This window comes from Dermacentor andersoni, chromosome 6 (genome assembly GCF_023375885.2).
Source record: "Dermacentor andersoni chromosome 6, qqDerAnde1_hic_scaffold, whole genome shotgun sequence".
NCBI lineage: Eukaryota > Metazoa > Arthropoda > Arachnida > Ixodida > Ixodidae > Dermacentor > Dermacentor andersoni.
In genome coordinates, this window is record NC_092819.1 from 178185102 (window position 1) to 178197672 (window position 12571).

The 12571-nt window shown below is 48.8% G+C and overlaps 1 protein-coding gene across 1 annotated transcript; it reads right to left on the reverse strand.

Moving 5' to 3' along the window:
- Positions 1 to 2141: 2141 nt before the first annotated feature.
- LOC140219139 (uncharacterized) lies at positions 2142 to 11355 on the reverse strand. Its single transcript, XM_072289028.1, has 2 exons — positions 10445 to 11355; positions 2142 to 2464 (listed from the first exon to the last, which is right to left on the reverse strand). The coding sequence occupies exons 1-2, from the start codon at positions 11322 to 11324 to the stop codon at positions 2142 to 2144; spliced, it is 1203 nt and encodes a 400-aa protein (XP_072145129.1). The 5' UTR covers positions 11325 to 11355.
- Between the last annotated feature and the right edge of the window lie 1216 nt (positions 11356 to 12571).

Genomic DNA, 12571 nt, shown 5'->3' on the forward strand with positions numbered 1-12571 from the left:
ACCGGACGTGGATAACCACCTGATGCACCTCTGGGAAGCTCGCCGCAGCTTAACCAAACGATGGCGGCGGCAGAAACACAATCGTAAACTCCGCGCTCGTATCTCTGACCTTACTCAGCAAGCAGCCGAGTACGCTGCCCAACTCGCCGACACTAACTGGGTAGATAGATGTAACAGCGCAGCAAAACAGATGTCGAGCCGCAACGCTTGGCGGCTCTCCAGGAGTCTCATAGACACAAACACGATCGGAAACCAAGAAACACCTCACTCGCGCACTACACAACTTTCAAGGAAACACGGAGCAGCTAGCGAACGCTTTGCGCTCACAATACCTCAATCAGGATCGAGACCCGCGAGGGATGGATTATTCGTATGCAGGCTGCGATAATCCGGAAATGGATCAGCCTTTCCAGCTTCACGACCTTCGTGCGGCTCTTGCACGAATGCGCAGGGGGACGGCGCCCGGGAGGGATAAGGTAGCAGTCAAACTATTGGCAAACCTTCCAAATCGGGCGTACGAAACCCTACTAGAATACATCAACGCCATTTGGACGGGGGACCCTTCGTTGCCAGCCGATTGGAAGACATCGTTGGTAACCTTTATCCCGAAGGCGGGGAAATCGGTAAACATAGACAACCTCCGGCCCATCTCCCTCACTTCATGTGTAGGGAAACTCGTAGAAACGATGGTCCGTGACCGCCTCTCGGAATATCTCGAGACCAAGGACACCTTCGCCGACACCATGTTTGGCTTCCGACCTCATAAATCGGCACAAGACATCCTTTTACAGCTTCATCACGAGATCCTCGAACCCACAGAACACTCACATAACGACAAGATAGTCCTGGCACTCGATCTCAAGGGTGCCTTTGATAATGTTAAGCACGCTGTCATACTCAAGCACCTTAGCGAGACCAACTGCGGCGCTCGTACATTTAATTATATCAAACATTTCTTAACGGACCGCTTGGCCTATATACGCCTACAAGAGACCGAGTACGGCCCATTTGTGATGGGAACACGGGGCACACCACCAGGCGCTGTGTTGTCCCCACTTCTTTTTAACATTGCCATGGCACACCTCCCGGCACAGCTGGCGGGTGTCGATGGTGTTCAGCATGCGCTGTACGCCGACGACATCACCATCTGGGCCACTACGGGAAACATAGGAGAGATGGAGGAATGCCTGCAAGCAGCGGCGAGCATAGTAGACCACTATGCCTCGTACTGCGGCCTCCAATGCTCCCCGTCCAAGTCTCAATTTGTACATATGCGAACTTCCCCGAAATGCAAAATCTCTGTTCAGCTTTCTCTCGCCAGTGGCCCCATCCGAGAAGTGGAGGAGATTCGAATACTCGGTCTCTTCATTAATCAACACCGCAAGGCAGGCACAGCTCTTGCCAAACTCCTCAAGGTCGGCGACCAGGTGGGCCGGATGGTTCGCCGCGTTTCCAACAAGCGAGGAGGGTTGCGAAGTAAGGATGCGTTGCGGCTCGCACATGCCTTCGTAACTAGTAGAGTACTGTACTCGACCCCATACCTACGCTTACGGAAACATGACGAAGATTGCTTGGAGGTAGTACTCCTCAAAATGTTCAAGAGAGCCCTCGACCTACCGATCTCCACTTCCAACGCGCGTCTTCTCGCGTTGGGGATGGTAAACACATATCGGGAACTTCGCGAGGCGCATCTCGTGAACCAATACACGCGTCTCGCCCAGACCGTGTCCGGTCGCCGCCTCTTAGACCGGTTACATATTAAACATGACCACCATATGGTGGAAAGGGTTCGAGTGCCCGAACTGTGGAGAAGCGCCCTCTACGTTCGACCCCTTCCAACTAAGATGAACAAGGAGGACCCTAATGGCCGGCGCCAGGCGCGGGCGGATGCCCTGCACCGCCACTATGGCGCTAAGAAACATGTCTTCTACGTCGATATTGCAGGCCCCAACCACTCCAGGGGGGATGGTACACGGCTGCAATCATACACGAGGAAAGACAAGTGGACGGCCTCTCGTTCAAAGCACCCAGCTCAACGCATGCGGAGGAGGTGGCGATCGCCCTCGCAGCTTCCCATCCCGACTCTAAATTCATCCTCACAGATTCCCGTGGAGCCTGTCGCAACTTTCAATTGGGATGGATCACTCCTCTCGCCGACAAAATTCTTCGCCGCTGTATTCGCGACTGCGATCCAACTCATCGCTCAATAATATGGGTCCCCGGCCACCAAGGCATGCCAGGCACCAGGCATCACTTGGGAGGACCTTGACCCAGATCACAGCCCTCTTCTTTCTTTTAAAGACATTACTGAGCACTATCGTGCCGAACACCGCCGTTACTCGGTTCCTATGAAGGGATTGGGTAAAGCTGGCGAACGAACTCTCCTTAGGCTCTTTACAAACACCCTGCTGTGCCCGGTGGTTCTCAAGCACTTTGACCCTTCTTTTGACGGCCGCTGCTCTTTCTGTGGGGAGGTGGCCGACACCTTACACATGGTTTGGGCATGCAGGCAAAATACTTCTCTCCCCCCCATCACCCCTTCCCCTTCCCGAGAGGACTGGGAGGCGGCCCTACTCGGCTGCCAGGAACTATCGGCCCAACAAGCCCTAGTTCGGCGGACCTGCGTAGCGGTCAAGACCAATGGGGGCCCGGAATGAGAGACTCCGCCCAGTATTGCAAGGGGCGCGACCAACTAGAGGTCTCTCCCCGAGCACCTCTCTGTATATATAGCCCAATAAATGCTTTTCACCACCACCACCACCACGGCCCGCACGGCTTCGTCAAGAAGGGAGACATTGGGTGCACCTTTTGCACGTACTAGTTCAGAAAAGTGTCGTGCCAGTGCAGCGCTAGTTCTTGAAGTGTGAGCGTAGCGCGACGCTAGCGCTTTCGGTGCGGCGGTCAAATCGAGGACAAAAGTGCAGAAACGTGCAGGCCTTCGTCTGCTGCGACTGGGTGGCTGTGGCTTTTCTTTTGTTGATGTGTTATTTTGTTGGTGTGTCATTATTCAGAAAGCATGACCAAGCGTGGTTTCCACACCTTTCTGAATCATATATGGCACAACGTTTCAAACGACTGACCGATGTGGTTTCGCGCAAACTTAACGTCGAGGTAGCGGTAAGCTCGTGAAAATTAATACAAACGACTGTGACCTGAGGGAAAATCCCGGCCTTCAGTGCACTTAGCATCAGTTGAACCCGGAAAGCGCCCTTAACAAGATGCTGCGTGCACATCCTGAAGAAAACTGGCGTCCGTGCTGCGTTACTAATAGCAGGCGCCGTCGATGCCGTCTACCAACACCCGCATGGCCACGGAGCCGCATGTGTCGTCTGCTATCAAAAGCCTTGCACTACGTGCACGAGAAAAGAACTTGCGGAGAGTCTAGTGCCGAAGTGTACATGAACTCGTGCAGCACGACGTCAAATCGAGTGCCGAAGTGCAGGTGGCGCTAGCTGCACTGGCAAATCGAGTGCTAGAGTGCTGCACCCCCTGAACTAGTGCAGAAAGTGCAGCCAAATCGAGGACACACTAGAGAGTTTTAGAATAGGGGCCCCAAGCGTTTTGGGGCCCCAAAGAAATAGCGTCGACGCCACTGCGCATGCGCAATACGCAAACTGCCTTTGGGTTTTGCGTTGGGAACGCTATTTCACCGATTTAGCGGGAGCCCAAATAGCCATAGAGTTTCCTACAAGAATTACTAGAGGTAACTCTGGCGCTAGTGTCTACGGGAGCTGCAATGGGAGCGGTTGTCCCAGCATGGGAATTATGGGAAGTACAGGCTCGTCCACTCTTAGGGTGAACACGGCTCACCGTGGCCGCGCTCCGCGGGGCGCCAGTGCGTCCGGCGCGGCGGCGCATCGAAGCGAAGCGACGCAGGCGCACACGGACCTAGGGGAGGCGCTTCGCGTCGTCTGCTACAGCGCTGGAGCGCGTCACTCTGGCTTTGCTGTAAAGTACACTTCGCTAGACCCAGGTGACTGAGCGACCGATTCGGCGTTGCGGGAACGCGCCCTTCACTAACTTGAGCATTTTCCAGCTGGTTCGGTCTACAGCTTGTGAACAGCCTGCTTAATCAATATACATTAACAGAAACAAGCTTTTCACCCCATAAATCACTTAGCATGTTTTTATAAGTGATGAGGGTAAAAATACGGTCATTTTCTTGCGCTCTTTATTAGGCTGGGGCATAGAGGCGACGCTTGATAGTCGTGTCAGAGACGTCACCCAGCCTTAGGCTGTTCTTAATTTCCCGAACGGTGGAGGTCGGGCTTGCAGCAGCCGCCGCAACAATGGTCATGTATTCAGCTTCAGTGGTCGCTCTTTACGAGGAGCATTTTTCACAGTTTTCAGTGGCCTTTTTGTCATCTCCGATATAACGCGTTGAGAATAGTTTTGTAGGCACAGATCTACAATGCGTCGTCTTTTTTTTTTTTTCCTGTACCCGCGACATGGCTAGTTTCCGAAAGTGCACCGGGGAAATAAAATTATCCTGCACTGTTACAGCGTTTTTATCGCCGAAGTGCCATGGCAACCAGCAACAGAACAAAATGCAATTCATCATGCAAGCCGACAGAAATGCGTCTAATGGAAACACCTCTGGTGTCTTTCGATTTGACGAGTCATCCCAGAATGTTTAACTCATGAGCGGCCAGTCACTCACTTGAGCAGCCGTTGGCTGCACCGCATCACCATATTAAGCTAAGATGGGGTAGCATGACCTAAGCAAACAAAAAAAAGGGGGGGGGGGGAGGGCTCGGCGGTAGATCCGGCTAACGCCCATGGTCAGTTAAAAAGTAGACTGGCCCGACCACAGCAATCTGGCTTGGGCCGGGCTTGGCTTTTACAAATGTCGAGCCCATTGGCCGACCACCGGCATGCTGTCCGCAGACGACACCGGGCCGGCCTCATGACCGCCGGTTTAATTACCTTGGCCGCGTTCGTCCAACATCGCTTATTCGCGGCAAGGGTTCCTGTGCCGTACTCATATTTGGGTTTTACCCACTCAGCCTCGCCCCCACCCCTAACCTCTAAAAAAAAAGAAAAAGAAGAGAGAAATCAATTCTTCCTTTTCTCCAAATTTATCTGATGCTCACCTATATTTGAGCAACGCAGAGGCCATGTGTCGCTTCGGGACGTATACCGCACAATTAACAAATTATTATATGCTAGTATGCATATGAGCTATTCCGAGGAAGTACTGAAATGAAATAGAAGCGAATAACGACCTAATTATCCGGCAAGACGTAATTTAAGCTAGAAAACAGACATGTAGATTATAGATTTTCCACTCCAATTACCTATTCACAACGGACAGAAAAAGCGTTCGCATGCGGCGTGCATTGACTCCAAGGAGAAAAAAAGACCAACAATACGACGGCGCCACATGTTTTACTTCACCTAATCAATGTAATCAAATAATCGACCGACGATTCCTCTAAATGAGAATGTTACTTCTCGCATCAGGTAGCCGTCAAAGGACTGGCACCGCTTCGGTGATTTTACCCAAACTGTGACAACAAAAATGAATTTAGTTTTTTTATAGGATGTAGAAAGATGAAAAGGGGGAGTAAAATTGCCGCCAAATTAGTTGCTATGCCGGGGAGAGCGCTTTCCTACATCGCGTAAGCGCTTCATGCACCCCTACCAGAGATCTTAACGCGTCAATAAGAGAGTCGCGAAGTAGCGGATGTCTCTTCTTCGTTGCTGTCGAAGTAATATTATTGCCCTCCTTAATGGTAAAATCGATGGCAAACATGATGATGCATGATTGAACAATCGCTCTATAACCTTCTGTGGAATTTATTGCGGGTTTCGCTCTCTTTCTTAGGTCAATTAAGCAAATTCGTTCTAGCATCAAGTCGTGCACGCGCAAAACGGCGCGCTGGGCTCATCACATGATGACTCCAACGAAGACGAGCGCGCCTAATAGGTTTCTCGGTATGCACTACACCAAGTGCTGTGAGAGTAAAATAAAATGGCCCCATCCTAATAAACAGCGCGAAAAAAATGACTGTATTTCTACCCTAATCACTTATTAAAAACATGCTAAGTTATTTATGTGGCGAGAAGCTTGTTTCTGTCTATATATATTGATTAAGCAGGCTGTTCACAAGCTGTAGACCGAACCAGATGAAAAATGCTCTAGTTAGTGAAGTGCGCCTTCCCGCAACGCCGCCTCGGTCGCTCAGTCACCTGGGTCTAGCGAAGTGTACTTTGCAGCAAAGCCAGAGCGGCGCGCTCCAGCGCTGTAGCAGACGACGCGAAGCGCCACCCCCGGGTCCGTGTGCGCCTGCGCCGCTTCGCTTCCATGCGCCGCCGCGCCGGACGCACTGGCGCCCCGCGGAGCGCGGCCACGGTGAGCCGTGTTCAGAGTGGACGAGCCTGTACATGGATTTGCCTAAACTTCGTCCTTTTGGCTTCAAACGGCATTGTGACTTTGTTAACTCGTCATTTTCAACAGTATATTGCGGAATAAAAAATTAAATAAACATAATTAAAATTGCCCGACGGCAGGTTCGAACACAGGGACTCTAGCACAGAAGCCTGATATTCAAAACATTAAGCCACGGACGTATTTTTTTTTCCTTATTGCATGGAAATATTGGTAGTGTCAAATCAATGCGGTTACATTACATATGAACATACACACACACACACACACAAAACAAATTCACACACAGTATGCAGTCCAATAACATTTCAAAATTCTGGCAAACACAAGCGTCCAGACGTGATATCCATTCAGGTACGGGATCATATGTAGCAACCACACTACGGACTTTAGCAGTCTCTTCACGGAAGATAGACCTTGTCGAGCGAGGTGGCTCGGCATGTCTGTCGATCATTCGACTTCTCTATAATGAATAAAGTCTAAATAACATAAACAAATCGTATGGTGTATTACTGGCTGTCTTTTTGAAAGGAAGGAACCGGATACCATAATATGTGAGAGGAAAGTCTTTTTTGAGAGTTCTTTGTAGAATGTCCCAAAAATGAAATGCGTCACGACAAAGTATAAAGCAATGTTCTATTGTCTCGGGTTGATTGCAAAGTCTACAATTTGTATTCCAGGGTACGAACAGTCCTTTTTCCTGAAGCCACGTTTTAACTGGCAGTGTGGAGGTGTGCAGCTTAAAGAAAAACGTTTTCGCTGCAGGCGCAACGCACATTCTACGGACACGGCAAAGAACATCTTGACCAAATAGAGACCGATACGGCTTTCGGTACAGAGGTTCAGGGAAAAGGTTATCTATGAGGGCTACTTAGCGACGTGCGATTAACGGTAAACAAATATTCAAGGGTGAATCTGGCTTTTAAAAATGAAATAGTGTCCACAAGTTCCTTTAGGAAGCCCCATAACGGTAGTTCTTGAGCAAAGTTTGTCGTGACAAAAAGAAAAGGGAGGTGTGACGCAAGACGTGCTCGATTAACTGCGAAAAGGAATGGATGACGGACATTTTTAAGGTAAAATAAACGCATGACCAATTGTCGCACAAACAAATGCACAAGACCCAGGCCACCCTTTTCAAGTGGGAGAAAAAGGTTGTCCCTTCTCATGGCTTCCCATGATGAATGCCAAATAAAACATGCAAATATTCTATGAAATGCCTGGACACGGACACGTGAGCAGTGCAAGACCTGCAGAACATAAAGAAGCTTCGAAGCGAGAAATGTATTGCACGCCTTAGCTCTCGCAAAAATGGAGAGATCACGTCTCTGCCAGGTTGTCACCTTTCGACGAATAGTGGTTATCGTGGACGTCCAATGAGGTCCACTATTACGGAAGTTATCGAGAGGTACTCCAAGATATCGCAACGGAGACTGATTCCAATGAATATTCGCGAATACAGAGGGAGTGAGCGCCCACATGCCTAGCCAAAAGCCTCTACTTTTGTCAAAATTTACAGTAGCTCCTGCAGTCTCACAGAAACGCAGGGTAGCGTCTATTGCCTTGGCAATGCTTGGCTTATCGACGCAAAAGAAGGCAATGTCATCTGCATAAGCTAGCACTTTAATTTCCTCATCGGCATACCGGTATCCTTTAATGCTCGAGTCGCAAAGCACGCTTAAGCAAAGCGGTTCTAAGTATATGGCGAAGAGTAAAGGCGAGAGCGGACAACCCTGACGAACGGATGACTGTACCTGTATTATATCTGAGAGGGTACGGTTCACAATTAACTTTGTAGTGCAATGTTTATAACAAAGTGTTATACCATTGTATAATACATCCCCTAACTGAAGATGTCGCAGTAGTTCGAACAAAAATTTGTGTTGAACCTTATCAAAAGCTTTGGCGAGGTCAATCTGGAGAAGAGCTACTTGATCCGTACTACCCTCTATGCACTCAAGGACTGAACGTGCGATATGAACATTTGTCTGTATAGAGCGGCCTCGAATTCCGCATGTTTGATGATCCCCTACTAATTTAGTAATGACTGTCTGCAATCTATTTGTCAGTACTTTTGCAAATATTTTGTAATCCACGTTACACAACGATATCGGCCTATATCCGTTTACCCTCTTTATTATTTCATCATCAGTGCTCTTTGGTATTAAGGTTGTGTGGCACTGATGGAAAGATGGAGGAAGCTCACCATATTGATAGGCTTCCTCGAAAAGCTGCTCATGAAAAGGACACAGGAATTCCTGAAATTTTATATAAAATTCAGCACTAAGGCCGTCAGGGCCAGGCGTCTTGTTCTTCTGCAGCGTTTCGATGGCAAAATTAATTTCTTCTCGAGTGATTGGCCCATCAACGCTGAGGCGATCGTCTTCTTCTAAGTGTGGCATAAGCGAAATAAACTGATCAGCGTTTTCTTCGTATCCATTCTGAGGCTTAAATGCAGTGAAAAGATCTTTATAATGAGCTTCAAATAGGTTTATTATTTGGGACGTTTCTGTGTATATAGACCCACCAGACTCAATTTCCAATATTTGCTTGGAAAGCGCATATCGCTTTTCATCACCGAGAGCCCTTTTTGTGGGCTGCTCTTCTGTGAAGCGAGTTGTGCGTGAACGCACCATTGCTCCTTTGTACACTTCCGTCTCATATTTCTGTATTTGTGCGCGAACTGTATTTATTTCATCACTATACAACCCTGGTTCCTGGCTTTCGAAAGCGTGCAGCTTGTGCAGTAGATCGTGAAGGTAATGCTTTTCAGCTTTTTTTCTTTGAGACAGCTCACATGAAATGGCAATCGCCTCATTTTCACTCTATTTTTGAACATTTCCCATTGAGCAAACAATGGAAGCTGTTGACATTGTGTTATTTCTAGCCATAATTCTTTCACTTTGTTTACAAAACTTTCCTCTCGTAAAAGTTGTGTATTAAGTTTCCACAGTGCCCAGTTTGGAGCAAAGTTGCGCAATTTTCGAGGACCCCATGAAACAGCTTCCAAACAGTGGTCGGTGAAAAATACAGGCTTCACGGCGTAGTTGTGAATGTGAGACCAGAGATTCGTCGAAACATACACACGATCAAGTCGAGCATGGGAGACGCTTTGAAAGTGCGTGAACCGCACCCAAGAAGGTGTGTAGGCTCCCACGTCTATTAGATTCTGATCCTCCGTTAACTGATGCAGGAAAGTAGCACTCGCATCATAACGATTAGTTAGGCATGAGTGATCTCTGGAATCACAAACACAGTTGAAGTCTCCCAACAGTACCAAATCTCTGTCAGTATCTAGGAGCGGAGCAAGTGAGAGGAAGAAAGCCCTCCTGTCACTAACTTTTGAGGGAGCATAAACGCAAATAAACCGCCAATTACGGCCATGAAAAGAGAGGTCACAGCATATAAGGCGGCCTTCCCCATCAACACGCAGTGACAATGAAGAATGATTTAACTGCTTTCTGGTTAACAAAAAGCATCCAGCGGAAGCACCACATGCTTGGCTAATACACGCCTCGTAATCAGGTTGAAACGTTTGCAGCGCAAGGTTGAAATCACCAGCAGACGATATCTTTGTCTCTTGCGCTGCACCAACATCAACTTCATGCTGCCTAAGCACGTGTAGTAACTGCTGCTGGCGTCTCATATTCCTCAGCCCACGTACGTTGATTGTCGCTACACATAAGGGGAGGGTGAAGGCGGTAGCCATTTTGCTCACCTAAAGCTTTTGTGTTCCATCGCCCTTGGCCACAGGTAAATCTGTGGTCTTGTTCCCTTTGGACTTCTTTGTGGCACTCTCCTGACTACGCTGATAAAACCGGCGCGGCACATTATTACCAGGAGAGGGAGGTCGCTGAGCACTAGGAGACACTTTCTCGGGCGCCTGTAGTGCCCTTGCTGTTGCTTCGTCGTTTTGTGGTGCCGAACGTTTCCTTGTCTGACTTATGTCCATCGCCTCTTTCTCTTCTTCCTTGTCATCAGGGGGCTTTTCTTTAAGGCTTGCTAGGCCAGGTGTGCAAACTGAGTCATCCTCGCCTGTAGCCTCGCTAGTATTACTTGAGCTGTTGTGACTGCTTGGCATTGGCTTCAAGGACTCCTGGTCTTCGTCCTTAATGCCACCTGTAGTCTCTCCGGTGGCATCTATTACCTCTGTAGAATCCATGACATGGTCCAGTTGTGGCTCGTCTGCGGTATATTGCCCAGAACGAAGCTTATTGGCGTATGTGGACACGCAGGCGTCCACTGAGTGACCAAATCGGTGGCACTGTAAGCATCTCGGTGTTCTGCATTGTCGACGAACGTGTCCCACACGCTTGCAACGAAGGCACAGCGGAGGCCTACCGGGGATAAGTACGAGGCACTGGTGTCCATAAATGGACATAATGTGCGGTATTGAGCTTACAGTGATAGTGCCCTTGAGCACCAAGGAAACCTCCCGGTTTGTTGTCACCCACTGTTCCATACCAGTGCACCTCCATACTTCTCTCTCCACCGACTTCACCTGACCATAGCTCTGGAACGCCTCTTCAACGCGTCGTGGTTCAAGGTGAGGTGGAAGCCATAGTAATCTAAGCTTGATGTTTTTAGTCCCCGGATCTATCACCATGCACTTCAGCCCTTTGACACGGAGCTCACCACAGGCGACGAGAGTTTGTTTTGCCGCACTACTAGCGCAAGTAACCATCCACACATGGCTCATTTGATACTGTCCGACACCTACAATATCTGAAGTATTCACTACCTCAAGCAGAGCGTCTCGGAAGTCAGGAGCACGGTATGGTCTGCCACTCAAGTCCGCATGAAGGAAGATAGAATTCAAAACGTCGTTACCGGTTGGTAGACGCGGGAGGACAACTTTGTAACTTGCATCTTCGTTCAAAAACGGGGTCGACGATCCTCGGCCTGGGGCCGATACGCTGTTTCCAGCAGAGAGCATTTTCGAGCACAGCCGTTCCACACGGCTTCTTCTTCTTCTTCACGGACGTACGTATCGACAAGCGAATGAAACGCCCTTATGAATTCATCGCGGGCATGCCAGTGCCTTGAGACGCTTGGCGCGTTTCGATTTGGCCACCTGGACAAGCTCAATCGTTGCAATTAATAGAAACTGTACGCGTTCCCGGCGTCTTCTGCACTTCGAAGAACATAGATTGCGCCGAAATATACGACAATAATATTTATATAGAGTAATATACAAAGCCACAAGAACGTTTGAATCCACAAGCCCGAAGATCAGACAAATCCATGTACTTCCCATCATTCCCATGGTAGGACAACGACAGCAGCGCCAGAGTTCCCTCTAGTAATTTTGTAGGAAACTCTATGCAAATAGTGGCCCCAAAAGTTTTGGGCCGGCAAACATGGCGGCACCCACCGAAGCGACGGCTCTAACCTAGCACCAAAATGGGTTCGATTCGCGGTAACGCGTGAAGTTCGCAAGCTAGGAGAAGTGACAGCGGTTATCGCTTTCTCTCAACTAGCGTGTGTTATGAAGACTGACTCATTAGACACCGCTGATATTGTATTCGATTGTGGATTTTATGGCTCGTAGGCCTAACACGGCTAAGCTTGGCTGGTGAAGGCTAGTAAAGTTGCTCAAAACTAAGCGCAACTAATTGTTTGCTGCTTACAGAATAACCTCTAAATTGTAATTAAATGCTAATACACGGAAGTCAAAATTATTATTCCTCTCATAAAATGGTATATTTTATTTAATTATTTCTAATAGCTTTTCTTTGACGCCGTAGTGGCGCTGTCAGCGCAAGACGCTATCCGCAAACGTAAAACCCTATTCTAAAGCTCTTCATACCCTCTAGGTGTTATAGTGAGAAACTCTATGGCTGTAGGCATAGAGTTTCTCACTATAACACCTAGAGGGTAACCTGGCGCCACCGTCTATGGGAGTTTCTTAAAGGGCCCCTGAAACGGTTCGGACAAATTTTGTAGACGCGTAGGGTACAGCTTAAGTAGAACATTCGCACCACAATTTAAGTGAAGCGTTACGTATTAATGGAGCTACAAGCGATTAGAAGTTACCCTCCTCCCTAGCCATGCTTTTCCTCCTCAACTCGTTCGCCGAGCGAGCGGGGCTAAGCTCCGCCTTCACTGGTGCTGCGTCACGATGTGACGTCACATCGTCCGCTTCCGGATCTTTTGGAGCCCGCCCCCGCCCGCGCGAGACCT